At 52.6% G+C, this 20,961-nt stretch overlaps 1 protein-coding gene across 1 annotated transcript in view; it reads left to right on the forward strand.

Moving 5' to 3' along the window:
• Positions 1-20,961, forward strand: part of LOC149430612 (methylcytosine dioxygenase tet3-like) — a 59,690-nt gene that overhangs the window by 20,700 nt on the left and 18,029 nt on the right. Inside the window, exons 2-3 of the mRNA XM_089666191.1 lie at positions 14,853-14,942; positions 18,495-18,632. Coding sequence (XP_089522317.1) covers positions 14,853-14,942; positions 18,495-18,632 — 228 coding nt within the window. The remainder of the gene's footprint in view (positions 1-14,852; positions 14,943-18,494; positions 18,633-20,961) is intronic.

Here is a 20,961-nt window from a genome sequence, read left to right on the forward strand (position 1 = left end):
CGCTATATACCGTATACAGCGTGTACCCCCCGCATACACCTGTGCTATATACCGTATACAGCGTGTACCCCCCCGCATACACCTGCACTATATACCGTATACAGCGTGTACCCCCCGCATACACCTGTGCTATATACCGTATACAGCGTGTACCCCCCGCATACACCTGCGCTATATACCGTATACAGCGTGTACCCCCCGCATACACCTGAGCTATATACCGTATACAGCGTGTACCCCCCGCATACACCTGCACTATATACCGTATACAGCGTGTACCCCCCGCATACACCTGCACTATATACCGTATACAGCATGTACCCCCCCGCATACACCTGAGCTATATACCGTATACAGCGTGTACCCCCCGCATACACCTGCGCTATATACCGTATACAGCGTGTACCCCCCGCATACACCTGCACTATATACCGTATACAGCATGTACCCCCCGCATACACCTGAGCTATATACCGTATACAGCGTGTACCCCCCGCATACACCTGCACTATATACTGTATACAGCGTGTACCCCCCGCATACACCTGAGCTATATACCGTATACAGCGTGTACCCCCCGCATACACCTGAGCTATATACCGTATACAGCGTGTACCCCCCGCATACACCTGCACTATATACCGTATACAGCGTGTACCCCCCGCATACACCTGCACTATATACCGTATACAGCGTGTACCCCCCGCATACACCTGAGCTATATACCGTATACAGCGTGTACCCCCCGCATACACCTGAGCTATATACCGTATACAGCGTGTACCCCCCGCATACACCTGAGCTATATACCGTATACAGCGTGTACCCCCCGCATACACCTGAGCTATATACCGTATACAGCGCGTACCCCCCACATACACCTGCGCTATATACCGTATACAGCGTGTACCCCCCGCATACACCTGCGCTATATACCGTATACAGCGTGTACCCCCCGCATACACCTGCGCTATATACCGTATACAGCGTGTACCCCCCGCATACACCTGTGCTATATACCGTATACAGCGTGTCCCCCCCCGCATACACCTGCACTATATACCGTATACAGCGCGTACCCCCCGCATACACCTGCACTATATACCGTATACAGCGTGTACCCCCCGCATACACCTGCACTATATACCGTATACAGCGTGTACCCCCCGCATACACCTGAGCTATATACCGTATACAGCGCGTACCCCCCGCATACACCTGCGCTATATACCGTATACAGCTTGTACCCCCCGCATACACCTGAGCTATATACCGTATACAGCGTGTACCCCCCGCATACACCTGCACTATATACCATATACAGCATGTACCCCCCGCATACACCTGAGCTATATACCGTATACAACGTGTACCCCCCGCATACACCTGAGCTATATACCGTATACAGCGTGTACCCCCCGCATACACCTGCACTATATACCGTATACAGCGTGTACCCCCCGCATACACCTGTGCTATATACCGTATACAGCGTGTACCCCCCGCATACACCTGAGCTATATACCGTATACAGCGCGTACCCCCCGCATACACCTGCGCTATATACCGTATACAGCGCGTACCCCCCGCATACACCTGAGCTATATACCGTATACAGCGTGTACCCCCCGCATACACCTGCACTATATACCGTATACAGCGTGTACCCCCCGCATACACCTGTGCTATATACCGTATACAGCGTGTACCCCCCGCATACACCTGCACTATATACCGTATACAGCGCGTACCCCCCGCATACACCTGCACTATATACCGTATACAGCGTGTACCCCCCGCATACACCTGAGCTATATACCGTATACAGCATGTACCCCCCGCATACACCTGAGCTATATACCGTATACAGCGTGTACCCCCCGCATACACCTGCACTATATACCGTATACAGCGTGTACCCCCCGCATACACCTGCACTATATACCGTATACAGCGTGTACCCCCCGCATACACCTGCACTATATACCGTATACAGCGCGTACCCCCCGCATACACCTGCACTATATACCGTATACAGCGTGTACCCCCCGCATACACCTGCACTATATACCGTATACAGCGTGTACCCCCCGCATACACCTGCGCTATATACCGTATACAGCGTGTACCCCCCGCATACACCTGCGCTATATACCGTATACAGCGTGTACCCCCCGCATACACCTGCGCTATATACCGTATACAGCGTGTACCCCCCGCATACACCTGCACTATATACCGTATACAGCGCGTACCCCCCGCATACACCTGCGCTATATACCGTATACAGCGTGTACCCCCCGCATACACCTGCGCTATATACCGTATACAGCGTGTACCCCCCGCATACACCTGCACTATATACCGTATACAGCGTGTACCCCCCCGCATACACCTGCACTATATACCGTATACAGCGCGTACCCCCCGCATACACCTGAGCTATATACCGTATACAGCGCGTACCCCCCGCATACACCTGAGCTATATACCGTATACAGCGTGTACCCCCCGCATACACCTGAGCTATATACCGTATACAGCGTGTACCCCCCGCATACACCTGAGCTATATACCGTATACAGCGTGTACCCCCCGCATACACCTGAGCTATATACCGTATACAGCGTGTACCCCCCGCATACACCTGAGCTATATACCGTATACAGCGCGTACCCCCCGCATACACCTGAGCTATATACCGTATACAGCGTGTACCCCCCGCATACACCTGCGCTATATACCGTATACAACGTGTACCCCCCGCATACACCTGTGCTATATACCGTATACAGCGTGTACCCCCCGCATACACCTGAGCTATATACCGTATACAGCGTGTACCCCCCGCATACACCTGAGCTATATACCGTATACAGCGCGTACCCCCCACATACACCTGCGCTATATACCGTATACAGCGTGTACCCCCCGCATACACCTGCGCTATATACCGTATACAGCGTGTACCCCCCGCATACACCTGCTCTATATACCGTATACAGCGTGTACCCCCCGCATACACCTGCGCTATATACCGTATACAGCGTGTACCCCCCGCATACACCTGAGCTATATACCGTATACAGCATGTATCCCCCGCATACACCTGCGCTATATACCGTATACAGCGTGTACCCCCCGCATACACCTGCACTATATACCGTATACAGCGTGTACCCCCCGCATACACCTGCACTATATACCGTATACAGCATGTACCCCCCCGCATACACCTGAGCTATATACCGTATACAGCGTGTACCCCCCGCATACACCTGCGCTATATACCGTATACAGCGTGTACCCCCCGCATACACCTGCACTATATACCGTATACAGCATGTACCCCCCCGCATACACCTGAGCTATATACCGTATACAGCGTGTACCCCCCGCATACACCTGAGCTATATACCGTATACAGCGTGTACCCCCCGCATACACCTGAGCTATATACCGTATACAGCGTGTACCCCCCGCATACACCTGCACTATATACCGTATACAGCGTGTACCCCCCGCATACACCTGCACTATATACCGTATACAGCGTGTACCCCCCGCATACACCTGAGCTATATACCGTATACAGCGTGTACCCCCCGCATACACCTGAGCTATATACCGTATACAGCGTGTACCCCCCGCATACACCTGAGCTATATACCGTATACAGCGCGTACCCCCCACATACACCTGCGCTATATACCGTATACAGCGTGTACCCCCCGCATACACCTGCGCTATATACCGTATACAGCGTGTACCCCCCGCATACACCTGTGCTATATACCGTATACAGCGCGTACCCTCCGCATACACCTGAGCTATATACCGTATACAGCGCGTACCCCCCGCATACACCTGCGCTATATACCGTATACAGCGTGTACCCCCCGCATACACCTGCGCTATATACCGTATACAGCGCGTACCCCCCGCATACACCTGCGCTATATACCGTATACAGCGTGTACCCCCCGCATACACCTGCACTATATACCGTATACAGCGTGTACCCCCCGCATACACCTGAGCTATATACCGTATACAGCATGTACCCCCCCGCATACACCTGCACTATATACAGTATACAGCGTGTACCCCCCGCATACACCTGCACTATATACCGTATACAGAGTGTACCCCCCGCATACACCTGCACTATATACCGTATACAGCGCGTACCCCCCGCATACACCTGAGCTATATACCGTATACAGCGCGTACCCTCCGCATACACCTGTGCTATATACCGTATACAGCGTGTACCCCCCGCATACACCTGAGCTATATACCGTATACAGCGTGTACCCCCCGCATACACCTGTGCTATATACCGTATACAGCGTGTACCCCCCGCATACACCTGAGCTATATACCGTATACAGCGTGTACCCCCCGCATACACCTGAGCTATATACCGTATACAGCGTGTACTCCCCGCATACACCTGAGCTATATACCGTATACAGCGCGTACCCCCCACATACACCTGCGCTATATACCGTATACAGCGTGTACCCCCCGCATACACCTGCGCTATATACCGTATACAGCGTGTACCCCCCGCATACACCTGCGCTATATACCGTATACAGCGTGTACCCCCCGCATACACCTGCACTATATACCGTATACAGCGCGTACCCCCCGCATACACCTGAGCTATATACCGTATACAGCGCGTACCCCCCGCATACACCTGAGCTATATACCGTATACAGCGCGTACCCCCCGCATACACCTGCACTATATACCGTATACAGCGTGTACCCCCCGCATACACCTGCACTATATACCGTATACAGCATGTACCCCCCGCATACACCTGCACTATATACCGTATACAGCGTGTACCCCCCGCATACACCTGCACTATATACCGTATACAGCGTGTACCCCCCGCATACACCTGAGCTATATACCGTATACAGCGCGTACCCCCCACATACACCTGAGCTATATACCGTATACAGCGTGTACCCCCCGCATACACCTGCACTATATACCGTATACAGCGTGTACCCCCCGCATACACCTGCACTATATACAGTATACAGCGTGTACCCCCCGCATACACCTGCACTATATACAGTATACAGCGTGTACCCCCCGCATACACCTGCACTATATACCGTATACAGCGTGTACCCCCCGCATACACCTGCACTATATACCGTATACAGCGTGTACCCCCCGCATACACCTGCGCTATATACCGTATACAGCGTGTACCCCCCGCATACACCTGCGCTATATACCGTATACAGCGTGTACCCCCCGCATACACCTGCGCTATATACCGTATACAGCGTGTACCCCCCGCATACACCTGCACTATATACCGTATACAGCGCGTACCCCCCGCATACACCTGAGCTATATACCGTATACAGCGCGTACCCCCCGCATACACCTGAGCTATATACCGTATACAGCGCGTACCCCCCGCATACACCTGCACTATATACCGTATACAGCGTGTACCCCCCGCATACACCTGCACTATATACCGTATACAGCATGTACCCCCCGCATACACCTGCACTATATACCGTATACAGCGTGTACCCCCCGCATACACCTGCACTATATACCGTATACAGCGTGTACCCCCCGCATACACCTGCGCTATATACCGTATACAGCGTGTACCCCCCGCATACACCTGCACTATATACCGTATACAGCATGTACCCCCCGCATACACCTGCACTATATACCGTATACAGCATGTACCCCCCGCATACACCTGCACTATATACCGTATACAGCGTGTACCCCCCGCATACACCTGCGCTATATACCGTATACAGCGTGTACCCCCCGCATACACCTGAGCTATATACCGTATACAACGTGTACCCCCCGCATACACCTGCGCTATATACCGTATACAGCGTGTACCCCCCGCATACACCTGAGCTATATACCGTATACAACGTGTACCCCCCGCATACACCTGCGCTATATACCGTATACAGCGTGTACCCCCCGCATACACCTGAGCTATATACCGTATACAGCGTGTACCCCCCGCATACACCTGCACTATATACCGTATACAGCGTGTACCCCCCGCATACACCTGTGCTATATACCGTATACAGCGTGTACCCCCGCATACACCTGCACTATATACCGTATACAGCATGTACCCCCCCGCATACACCTGAGCTATATACCGTATACAGCGTGTACCCCCCCGCATACACCTGCACTATATACCGTATACAGCGTGTACCCCCCGCATACACCTGCACTATATACCGTATACAGCATGTACCCCCCGCATACACCTGCACTATATACCGTATACAGCGCGTACCCCCCGCATACACCTGCACTATATACCGTATACAGCGTGTACCCCCCGCATACACCTGCACTATATACCGTATACAGCATGTACCCCCCGCATACACCTGCACTATATACCGTATACAGCGTGTACCCCCCGCATACACCTGCACTATATACCGTATACAGCGTGTACCCCCCGCATACACCTGCACTATATACCGTATACAGCATGTACCCCCCGCATACACCTGCGCTATATACCGTATACAACGTGTACCCCCCCGCATACACCTGCGCTATATACCGTATACAGCGCGTACCCCCCGCATACACCTGCACTATATACCGTATACAGCGTGTACCCCCCGCATACACCTGCACTATATACCGTATACAGCGTGTACCCCCCGCATACACCTGAGCTATATACCGTATACAGCGTGTACCCCCCGCATACACCTGAGCTATATACCGTATACAGCGCATACCCTCCGCATACACCTGTGCTATATACCGTATACAGCGTGTACCCCCCACATACACCTGCACTATATACCGTATACAGCGTGTACCCCCCGCATACACCTGTGCTATATACAGTATACAGCATGTACCCCCCCGCATACACCTGCACTATATACCGTATACAGCGCGTACCCCCCGCATACACCTGAGCTATATACCGTATACAGCGCGTACCCCCCGCATACACCTGAGCTATATACCGTATACAGCGCGTACCCCCCGCATACACCTGCACTATATACCGTATACAGCGTGTACCCCCCGCATACACCTGCACTATATACCGTATACAGCATGTACCCCCCGCATACACCTGCACTATATACCGTATACAGCGTGTACCCCCCGCATACACCTGCACTATATACCGTATACAGCGTGTACCCCCCGCATACACCTGTACTATATACCGTATACAGCGTGTACCCCCGCATACACCTGCACTATATACCGTATACAGCATGTCCCCCCCGCATACACCTGCACTATATACCGTATACAGCATGTACCCCCCGCATACACCTGCACTATATACCGTATACAGCGTGTACCCCCCGCATACACCTGCGCTATATACCGTATACAGCGTGTACCCCCCGCATACACCTGAGCTATATACCGTATACAGCGTGTACCCCCGCATACACCTGCACTATATACCGTATACAGCATGTACCCCCCCGCATACACCTGAGCTATATACCGTATACAGCGTGTACCCCCCCGCATACACCTGCACTATATACCGTATACAGCGTGTACCCCCCGCATACACCTGCACTATATACCGTATACAGCATGTACCCCCCGCATACACCTGCACTATATACCGTATACAGCGCGTACCCCCCGCATACACCTGCACTATATACCGTATACAGCATGTACCCCCCGCATACACCTGCACTATATACCGTATACAGCGTGTACCCCCCGCATACACCTGCACTATATACCGTATACAGCGTGTACCCCCCGCATACACCTGCACTATATACCGTATACAGCATGTACCCCCCGCATACACCTGCGCTATATACCGTATACAACGTGTACCCCCCCGCATACACCTGTGCTATATACCGTATACAGCGCGTACCCCCCGCATACACCTGCACTATATACCGTATACAGCGTGTACCCCCGCATACACCTGCACTATATACCGTATACAGCATGTACCCCCCCGCATACACCTGAGCTATATACCGTATACAGCGTGTACCCCCGCATACACCTGCACTATATACCGTATACAGCATGTACCCCCCCGCATACACCTGTGCTATATACCGTATACAGCGTGTACCCCCCACATACACCTGCACTATATACCGTATACAGCGTGTACCCCCGCATACACCTGCACTATATACCGTATACAGCATGTACCCCCCCGCATACACCTGAGCTATATACCGTATACAGCGTGTACCCCCCCGCATACACCTGCACTATATACCGTATACAGCGTGTACCCCCCGCATACACCTGCACTATATACCGTATACAGCATGTACCCCCCGCATACACCTGCACTATATACCGTATACAGCGCGTACCCCCCGCATACACCTGCACTATATACCGTATACAGCGTGTACCCCCCGCATACACCTGCACTATATACCGTATACAGCATGTACCCCCCGCATACACCTGCACTATATACCGTATACAGCGTGTACCCCCCGCATACACCTGCACTATATACCGTATACAGCGTGTACCCCCCGCATACACCTGCACTATATACCGTATACAGCATGTACCCCCCGCATACACCTGCGCTATATACCGTATACAACGTGTACCCCCCGCATACACCTGCACTATATACCGTATACAGCGTGTACCCCCCGCATACACCTGCACTATATACCGTATACAGCGCGTACCCCCCGCATACACCTGAGCTATATACCGTATACAGCGCATACCCTCCGCATACACCTGTGCTATATACCGTATACAGCGTGTACCCCCCGCATACACCTGAGCTATATACCGTATACAGCGCGTACCCCCCACATACACCTGCGCTATATACCGTATACAGCGTGTACCCCCCGCATACACCTGCGCTATATACCGTATACAGCGTGTACCCCCCGCATACACCTGCGCTATATACCGTATACAGCGTGTACCCCCCGCATACACCTGAGCTATATACCGTATACAGCGCGTACCCCCCGCATACACCTGCGCTATATACCGTATACAGCGTGTACCCCCCGCATACACCTGAGCTATATACCGTATACAGCATGTATCCCCCGCATACACCTGCGCTATATACCGTATACAGCGTGTACCCCCCGCATACACCTGCACTATATACCGTATACAGCGTGTACCCCCCGCATACACCTGCACTATATACCGTATACAGCATGTACCCCCCCGCATACACCTGAGCTATATACCGTATACAGCGTGTACCCCCCGCATACACCTGCGCTATATACCGTATACAGCGTGTACCCCCCGCATACACCTGCACTATATACCGTATACAGCATGTACCCCCCCGCATACACCTGAGCTATATACCGTATACAGCGTGTACCCCCCGCATACACCTGAGCTATATACCGTATACAGCGTGTACCCCCCGCATACACCTGAGCTATATACCGTATACAGCGTGTACCCCCCGCATACACCTGCACTATATACCGTATACAGCGTGTACCCCCCGCATACACCTGCACTATATACCGTATACAGCGTGTACCCCCCGCATACACCTGAGCTATATACCGTATACAGCGTGTACCCCCCGCATACACCTGAGCTATATACCGTATACAGCGTGTACCCCCCGCATACACCTGAGCTATATACCGTATACAGCGTGTACCCCCCACATACACCTGCGCTATATACCGTATACAGCGTGTACCCCCCGCATACACCTGCGCTATATACCGTATACAGCGTGTACCCCCCGCATACACCTGTGCTATATACCGTATACAGCGCGTACCCTCCGCATACACCTGAGCTATATACCGTATACAGCGCGTACCCCCCGCATACACCTGCGCTATATACCGTATACAGCGTGTACCCCCCGCATACACCTGCGCTATATACCGTATACAGCGCGTACCCCCCGCATACACCTGCGCTATATACCGTATACAGCTTGTACCCCCCCCCATACACCTGCGCTATATACCGTATACAGCGTGTACTCCCCGCATACACCTGCGCTATATACCGTATACAGCGTGTACCCCCCGCATACACCTGCGCTATATACCGTATACAGCGTGTACCCCCCGCATACACCTGCGCTATATACCGTATACAGCGCGTACCCCCCGCATACACCTGCGCTATATACCGTATACAGCGCGTACCCCCCGCATACACCTGCACTATATACCGTATACAGCATGTACCCCCCGCATACACCTGTGCTATATACCGTATACAGCGTGTACCCCCCGCATACACCTGCACTATATACCGTATACAGCGTGTACCCCCCGCATACACCTGCACTATATACCGTATACAGCGTGTACCCCCCGCATACACCTGCACTATATACCGTATACAGCGTGTACCCCCCGCATACACCTGAGCTATATACCGTATACAGCGCGTACCCCCCGCATACACCTGCACTATATACCGTATACAGCGTGTACCCCCCGCATACACCTGCACTATATACCGTATACAGCGTGTACCCCCCGCATACACCTGCACTATATACCGTATACAGCGTGTACCCCCCGCATACACCTGCGCTATATACCGTATACAGCGTGTACCCCCCGCATACACCTGCGCTATATACCGTATACAGCGTGTACCCCCCGCATACACCTGCACTATATACCGTATACAGCGTGTACCCCCCGCATACACCTGAGCTATATACCGTATACAGCGTGTACCCCCCGCATACACCTGAGCTATATACCGTATACAGTGCGTACCCCCCGCATACACCTGAGCTATATACCGTATACAGCGCGTACCCCCCGCATACACCTGCACTATATACCGTATACAGCGTGTACCCCCCGCATACACCTGCACTATATACCGTATACAGCATGTACCCCCCGCATACACCTGCACTATATACCGTATACAGCGTGTACCCCCCGCATACACCTGCACTATATACCGTATACAGCGTGTACCCCCCGCATACACCTGTACTATATACCGTATACAGCGTGTACCCCCCGCATACACCTGCACTATATACCGTATACAGCATGTACCCCCCGCATACACCTGCACTATATACCGTATACAGCATGTACCCCCCGCATACACCTGCACTATATACCGTATACAGCGTGTACCCCCCGCATACACCTGCGCTATATACCGTATACAACGTGTACCCCCCGCATACACCTGCACTATATACCGTATACAGCGTGTACCCCCCGCATACACCTGAGCTATATACCGTATACAACGTGTACCCCCCGCATACACCTGCACTATATACCGTATACAGCGTGTACCCCCCGCATACACCTGTGCTATATACCGTATACAGCGTGTACCCCCCGCATACACCTGCACTATATACCGTATACAGCATGTACCCCCCGCATACACCTGCACTATATACCGTATACAGCATGTACCCCCCCGCATACACCTGAGCTATATACCGTATACAGCGTGTACCCCCCCGCATACACCTGCACTATATACCGTATACAGCGTGTACCCCCCGCATACACCTGCACTATATACCGTATACAGCATGTACCCCCCGCATACACCTGCACTATATACTGTATACAGCGCGTACCCCCCGCATACACCTGCACTATATACCGTATACAGCGTGTACCCCCCGCATACACCTGCACTATATACCGTATACAGCATGTACCCCCCGCATACACCTGCACTATATACCGTATACAGCGTGTACCCCCCGCATACACCTGCACTATATACCGTATACAGCGTGTACCCCCCGCATACACCTGCACTATATACCGTATACAGCATGTACCCCCCGCATACACCTGCGCTATATACCGTATACAACGTGTACCCCCCCGCATACACCTGTGCTATATACCGTATACAGCGCGTACCCCCCGCATACACCTGCACTATATACCGTATACAGCGTGTACCCCCCACATACACCTGCGCTATATACCGTATACAGCGTGTACCCCCCGCATACACCTGCGCTATATACCGTATACAGCGTGTACCCCCCGCATACACCTGCGCTATATACCGTATACAGCGTGTACCCCCCGCATACACCTGCGCTATATACCGTATACAGCGCGTACCCCCCGCATACACCTGCGCTATATACCGTATACAGCGCGTACCCCCCGCATACACCTGAGCTATATACCGTATACAGCGCGTACCCCCCGCATACACCTGCACTATATACCGTATACAGCATGTACCCCCCGCATACACCTGTGCTATATACCGTATACAGCGTGTACCCCCCGCATACACCTGTGCTATATACCGTATACAGCGTGTACCCCCCGCATACACCTGCGCTATATACCGTATACAGCGTGTACCCCCCGCATACACCTGAGCTATATACCATATACAGCGTGTACCCTCCACATACACCTGCACTATATACCGTATACAGCGTGTACCCCCCGCATACACCTGTGCTATATACCGTATACAGCGTGTACCCCCCCGCATACACCTGAGCTATATACAGTATACAGCGTGTACCCCCCGCATACACCTGCGCTATATACCGTATACAGCGTGTACCCCCCGCATACACCTGCACTATATACCGTATACAGCGTGTACCCCCCGCATACACCTGAGCTATATACCGTATACAGCGCGTACCCCCCGCATACACCTGCACTATATACCGTATACAGCGTGTACCCCCCGCATACACCTGAGCTATATACAGCGTGTACCCCCCGCATACACCTGCACTATATACCGTATACAGCGTGTACCCCCCGCATACACCTGCACTATATACCGTATACAGCGTGTACCCCCCACATACACCTGCGCTATATACCGTATACAGCGTGTACCCCCCGCATACACCTGCGCTATATACCGTATACAGCGCGTACCCCCCGCATACACCTGAGCTATATACCGTATACAGCGCGTACCCCCCGCATACACCTGAGCTATATACCGTATACAGCGCGTACCCTCCGCATACACCTGAGCTATATACCGTATACAGCGCGTACCCCCCGCATACACCTGCACTATATACCGTATACAGCGTGTACCCCCGCATACACCTGCACTATATACCGTATACAACGTGTACCCCCCGCATACACCTGCACTATATACCGTATACAGCATGTACCCCCCGCATACACCTGCGCTATATACCGTATACAGCATGTACCCCCCGCATACACCTGAGCTATATACAGCGTGTACCCCCCGCATACACCTGCACTATATACCGTATACAGCGTGTACCCCCCGCATACACCTGCACTATATACCGTATACAGCGTGTACCCCCCGCATACACCTGCACTATATACCGTATACAGCGTGTACCCCCCGCATACACCTGCGCTATATACCGTATACAGCGTGTACCCCCCGCATACACCTGCACTATATACCGTATACAGCATGTACCCCCCGCATACACCTGAGCTATATACCGTATACAGCGTGTACCCCCCGCATACACCTGCACTATATACCGTATACAGCGTGTACCCCCCGCATACACCTGCGCTATATACCGTATACAGCGTGTACCCCCCGCATACACCTGCACTATATACCGTATACAGCGTGTACCCCCCGCATACACCTGCACTATATACCGTATACAGCGTGTACCCCCCGCATACACCTGCACTATATACCGTATACAGCTTGTACCCCCCGCATACACCTGCACTATATACCGTATACAGCATGTACCCCCCGCATACACCTGTGCTATATACCGTATACAGCGTGTACCCCCCGCATACACCTGTGCTATATACCGTATACAGCGTGTACCCCCCGCATACACCTGCGCTATATACCGTATACAGCGTGTACCCCCCGCATACACCTGAGCTATATACCATATACAGCGTGTACCCTCCACATACACCTGCACTATATACCGTATACAGCGTGTACCCCCCCGCATACACCTGCACTATATACTGTATACAGCGTGTACCCCCCGCATACACCTGTGCTATATACAGTATACAGCGTGTACCCCCCCGCATACACCTGCACTATATACTGTATACAGCGTGTACCCCCCGCATACACCTGTGCTATATACAGTATACAGCTTGTACCCCCCGCATACACCTGCGCTATATACCGTATACAGCGTGTACCCCCCACATACACCTGCACTATATACCGTATACAGCGTGTACCCCCCGCATACACCTGCGCTATATACCGTATACAGAGTGTACCCCCCGCATACACCTGTGCTATATACCGTATACAGCGTGTACCCCCCGCATACACCTGAGCTATATACCGTATACAGCGTGTACCCCCCGCATACACCTGCACTATATACCGTATACAGCGTGTACCCCCCGCATACACCTGCACTATATACCGTATACAGCGTGTACCCCCCGCATACACCTGAGCTATATACCGTATACAGCTTGTACCCCCCCCATACACCTGCGCTATATACCGTATACAACGTGTACCCCCCGCATACACCTGAGCTATATACCGTATACAGCGTGTACCCCCCGCATACACCTGCACTATATACCGTATACAGCGTGTACCCCCCGCATACACCTGAGCTATATACCGTATACAGCTTGTACCCCCCCCATACACCTGCGCTATATACCGTATACAACGTGTACCCCCCGCATACACCTGCACTATATACCGTATACAGCGTGTACCCCCCGCATACACCTGCACTATATACAGTATACAGCGTGTACCCCCCGCATACACCTGAGCTATATACAGCCGGAGGAGAACGGATCGCTCGCTCATCCATCTTGCTGTCATGTTTTCAGGAGGATATACTGAAGGAGAACTTCCAGAAATTGGCCACCAGCGTTGCCCCCGTATACAAGCAGCTGGCTCCCCAGGCGTACACCAATCAGGTATTTATCTCCTTCCGTAGAGGATGAATTCAGTGACATGGGATGGGGATGGGAGGTGATGGGATGGGGATGAGGATGGGATGGGATGAGGACGGGATGGGGATGGGATGTGATGAGGCTGGGATGAGGACGGGATGAGGATGGGGATGGGATGTGACGAGGATGGGATGGGATGAGGATGGGATGTGATGAGGATGGGATGGGAGGTGATTGGATGAGGATGGGATATGATGTGGATGGGATGGGAGGTGATGGGATGAGGATGGGGTGTGATGAGGATGGGATGGATGGGAAGAGTATGGGATGGGGATGAGGATGGGATGGATGGGATGGGATGTATTGGGATGAGGATGGAATGGGATGGGAGGTGTTGAGGATGGGATGGGATGTGATGTATTGGGATGGGGATGGAATGGGAGGTGATGGGATGTATTGAGATGTGGGATGGGATGGGATGAAAATGGGATGTGATGGGGATGGGATAAGATGGGATGGGATGAGGATGGGGATGGGATGTCATGATGATGTGATGAGGATGGGATGAGGATGGGGATGGGATGTGATGAGGCTGGGATGGGATGGGATGTGATGAGGATGTGATGAGGATGGGATGTGATTGGGATGTGATGTGATGAGGATGGGGATGGGATGTGATGAGGCTGGGATGGGATGAGGATGTGATAAGGATGGGATGAGGACAGGATGAGGATGGGATGAGATGTGATGAGGATGGAATGAGATGAGGATGGGATTATGAGGGGTTCCCACCATCCCTGAGTTCCGGGGTCTGTACACCCGCCGTGCCCACTATGAGGGGTTTCCACCATACTTGTTCCCATTATGAGGTGTTCCCACCATCCCTGAACCCATTATGAGGGGTTCCCACCATCCCTGCCCCATTATGAGGGGTTCCCACCATCCCTGCTCCATTATAATGGGTTCCCACCATCCCTGCCCCATTATGAGGGGTTCCCACCATCCCTGCCCCATTATGAGGGGTTCCCACCATCCCTGCACCCATTACGAGGGGTTCCCACCAGCCCTGCGCCCGTTATGAGGGATTCCCAGCATCCCTGCCCCATTATGAGGGTTTCCCACCAGCCCTGCGCCCATTATGAGGGGTTCCAACCAGCCCTGCGCCCATTATGAGGGGTTCCCACCATCCCTGCCCCATTATGAGGGTTTCCCACCAGCCCTGCGCCCATTATGAGGGGTTCCCACCATCCCTGCCCCATTATGAGGGTTTCCCACCATCCTGCCCCATTATGAGGGGTTCCAACCATCCTTGAGCTCATTATGAGGGGTTCCCACCTACCCTTCCCCATTATGAGGGGTTCCCACCATCCTTGAGCTCATTATGAGGGGTTCCCACCTACCCTTCCCCTTTATGACTGGTTCCCACCATCCCTTCCCCATTATGAGGAGGTTCCCACCATCCCTGCACCCATGATGAGGGTTTCCCACCATCCCTGCCCCATTATGAGGGGTTCCCACCAACCCTGTGCCCATTATGAGGGGTTCCCACCATCCCTGCCCCATTATGAGGGGTTCCCACCATCCCTGCCCCATTATGAGGGGTTCCCACCATCCTGCCCCATTATGAGGGGTTCCCACCATCCCTGAGCTCATTATGAGGGGTTCCCACCTACCCTTCCCCATTATGACTGGTTCCCACCATCCCTTCCCCATTATGAGGAGGTTCCCACCATCCCTGCGCATATTATGAGGGGGTTTCCACCATCCCGGCACCCATTATGAGGGGGTTCCCACCATCCCTATATTAAATAAAATGGTGCAGCGCTAAATACTAGAGTACAGTTTATACACAATATATGAACATGCGTGATATCACTCTAAGGGTGATCGATAAATACAAATGTTCAATGTAATAGTGCGGATCATGGAGAGATCCTAATTCCAGGTGAGTGGACGTCCTGATCCAAGGTGTGATGATAGGTGTGATCACACAAATAGGTGAAAAACGCACTCACCAGATGTGCGTTTAATATACGCAATATGCAATCCTGCGTCACCAGGCAAAGAAACGATCATCAGATCCCAGATCAGATTGTACCCAGATCACCATCCCGGCTCCACAGAAGTGAAGTCATCTGAAACCGCTACCAGGTATCACCACCAGGGTCCTGAGTCCTCCAGATGGGCACTGCGAATGATGACACTCACACAGAGTGCCCAATAAGAGACCTCATAGCGTGATACTGCTTTAGATGCTATATATTGTGTATAAACTGCACTCTAGTATTTAGCGCTGCACCATTCTATTTAATATATATGTTTGATTGGAGGTTTTGTTTGGTTACCTTTTCGGTGTATCAGCTGCTCAGTAACGTTTTTGTGTATACACATCTATATACTTTTTGCATTTAAGTCACGCTCACTATAACATCTTTTATTATAATTCCCACCATCCCTGCACCCATTATGAGGGGGTTCCCACCATCCCTGTGCATATTATGAGTTCCCACCAACCCTACACCCATTATGAGGAGGTTCCCACCATCCCTGCACCCATTGTGAGGAGGTTCCCACCATCCCTGCACCCATGATGAGGGGTTCCCACCATCCCTGCACCCATGATGAGGGTTTCCCACCATCCCTGCCCCATTATGAGGGGTTCCCACCAGCCCTGCGCCCATTATGAGGGGTTCCCACCATCCCTGCACCCATGATGAGGGTTTCCCACCAGCCCTGCGCCCATTATGAGGGGTTCCCACCAGCCCTGCGCCCATTATGAGGGGTTCCCACCAGCCCTGCGCCCATTATGAGGGGTTCCCACCATCCCTGCCCCATTATGAGGGGTTCCCACCATCCCTGCCCCCATTATGAGGGGTTCCCACCATCCCTGCGCCCATTACGAGGGGTTCCCACCAGCCCTGCGCCCATTACGAGGGGTTCCCACCAGCCCTGCGCCCATTATGAGGGATTCCCACCATCCCTGCCCCATTATGAGGGTTTCCCACCATCCCTGCCCCATTATGAGGGGTTCCAACCAGCCCCGCGCCCATTATGAGGGGTTCCCACCATCCCTGAGCTCATTATGAGGGGTTCCCACCATCCCTTCCCCATTATGAGGAGTTCCCACCATCCCTGTGCTTATTATGAGGGGGTTCCCACCATCCCTGCACCCATTATGAGAGGATTTCCACCATCCCTGCACCCATTATGAGGGGGTTCTCACCATCCCTGTGCATATTATGAATTCCCACCATCCCTGCACCCATTATGAGGAGGTTCCCACCATCCCTACACCCATTATGAGGAGGTTCCCACCATCCCTGCACCCATGATGAGGGGTTCCCACCATCCCTGCACCCATGATGAGGGGTTCCCACCATCCCTGCACCCGTACACAGGAAGTCAGCAGACGACACAAGCAGCAGCTGGCTGGGCGACTCTTCCCCAGTCGATGTCTAAAGATCGGATTGTCAGCTTTCTGGTCCATCTGAAGTTCTGTCTGGTTCTGGAGAGGAGTTGTGGTGGATTGGCCCCACAGTTGACACTCACGGAACCCGATTGTTTTCTCTCTTTCAGGTCAACAATGAGGAAGTAGCAATAGACTGCCGTCTGGGGTTGGAGGAGGGACGCCCGTTCTCTGGGGTGACGGCATGTATGGATTTCTGCGCCCACGCACACAAAGATCAGCACAACCTCTACAATGGCTGCACTGTGGTAAGGAGTCGCTCCCAGCCGCCGCATCTTCATGGGAAGGACAACCCTCCACTGGGGGGGGATCTACTGCAATCCGGGGCAGCCAATCAGCTTCTACCTTCAGCTTGCTCAGCGACGCTAGACAATAAATCCTGGAAGCTGATTGGTTCCTCTACAGAACTGCACCAGATTCTGCACCCCCCAGTTCTAGCCAATCCCTTCCCTTACATTGGGGGTCAGTGGGAAGAATGTCCCTTACATTGGGGGTCAGTGGGAAGAATGTCCCTTACATTGGGGGTCAGTGGGAAGAATGTCCCTTACATTGGGGGGTCAGTGGGAAGAATGTCCCTTACATTGGGGGTCAGTGGGAAGAATGCCCCTTACATTGGGGGTCAGTGGGAAGAATGTCCCTTACATTGGTGGTCAGAGGGAAGAATGTCCCTTACATTGGTGGTCAGTGGGAAGAATGTCCCTTACATTGGTGGTCAGTGGGAAGAATGTCCCTTACATTGGTGATCAGTGGGAAGAATGTCCCTTACATTGGGGGTCAGTGGGAAGAATGTCCCTTACATTGGGGGTCAGTGGGAAGAATGTCCCTTACATTGGGGGTCAGTGGGAAGAATGTCCCTTACATTGGTGGTCAGAGGGAAGAATGTCCCTTACATTGGGGATCGGTGGGAAGAATGTCCCTTACATTGGTGATCAGTGGGAAGAATGTCCCTTACATTGGTGGTCAGTGGGTGGAATGTCCCTTACATTGGGGGGTCAGTGGGAAGAATGCCCCTTACATTGGGGGTCAGTGGGAAGAATGTCCCTTACATTGGGGGTCAGTGGGAAGAATGTCCCTTACATTGGGGGGTCAGTGGGAAGAATGCCCCTTACATTGGGGGTCAGTGGGAAGAATGTCCCTTACATTGGGGGTCAGTGGGAAGAATGTCCCTTACATTGGTGGTCAGTGAGAAGAATGTCCCTTACATTGGGGGTCAGTGGGAAGAATGTCCCTTACATTGGTGGTCAGTGGGAAGAATGTCCCTTACATTGGTGATCAGTGGGAAGAATGTCCCTTACATTGGGGGGTCAGTGGGAAGAATGTCCCTTACATTGGGGGTCAGTGGGAAGAATGTCCCTTACATTGGGGGTCAGTGGGAAGAATGTCCCTTACATTGGTGGTCAGTGGGGAGAATCTCCCTTACATTGGGGGTCAGTGGGAAGAATGTCCCTTACATTGGTGGTCAGTGGGAAGAATGTCCCTTACATTGGGGGTCAGTGGGAAGAATGTCCCTTACATTGGGGGTCAGTGGGAAGAATGTCCCTTACATTGGTGATCAGTGGGAAGAATGTCCCTTACATTGGGGGGTCGGTGGGAAGAATGTCCCTTACATTGGGGGTCAGTGGGAAGAATGTCCCTTACATTGGGGGTCAGTGGGAAGAATGTTCCTTACATTGGTGATCAGTGGGAAGAATGTCCCTTACATTGGGGGTCAGTGGGAAGAATGTCCCTTACATTGGGGGTCAGTGGGAAGAATGTCCCTTACATTGGTGGCCAGTGGGAAGAATGTCCCTTACATTGGGGGTCAGTGGGAAGAATGTCCCTTACATTGGGGGATCAGTGGGAAGAATGTCCCTTACATTGGTGGTCAGTGGGAACAATGTCTCTTACATTGGGGGGGTCAGTGGGAAGAATGTCCCTTACATTGGGGGTCAGTGGGAAGAATGTCCCTTACATTGGGGGTCAGTGGGAAGATTGTCCCTTACATTGGGGGTCAGTGGGAAGAATGTCCCTTACATTGGGGGTCAGTGGGAAGAATGTCCCTTACATTGGGGGTCAGTGGGAAGAATGCCCCTTACATTGGGGGTCAGTGGGAAGAATGTCCCTTACATTGGGGGTCAGTGGGAAGAATGTCCCTTACATTGGGGGTCAGTGGGAAGAATGTCCATTACATTGGGGGTCAGTGGGAAGAATGTCGCTTACATTGGGGGTCAGTGGGAAGAATGTCCCTTACATTGGTGGTCAGTGGGAAGAATGTCCCTTACATTGGGGGTCAGTGGGAAGAATGTCCCTTACATTGGGGTCAGTGGGAAGAATGTCCCTTACATTGGGGGTCAGTGGGAAGAATGTCCCTTACATTGGGGGTCAGTGGGAAGAATGTCCCTTACATTGGTGGTCAGTGGGAAGAATGTCCCTTACATTGGTGATCAGTGAGAAGAATGTCCCTTACATTGGGGGTCAGTGGGAAGAATGTCCCTTACATTGGGGGTCAGTGGGAAGAATGTCCCTTACATTGGTGATCAGTGGGAAGAATGTCCCTTACATTGGGGGTCAGTGGGAAGAATGTCCCTTACATTGGGG

Source organism: Staurois parvus, unplaced genomic scaffold, assembly GCF_062004578.1.
Source record: "Staurois parvus isolate SC_StPar_1 unplaced genomic scaffold, SC_StPar_1.0 ptg002591l, whole genome shotgun sequence".
Classification (NCBI taxonomy): Eukaryota; Metazoa; Chordata; class Amphibia; order Anura; family Ranidae; genus Staurois; species Staurois parvus.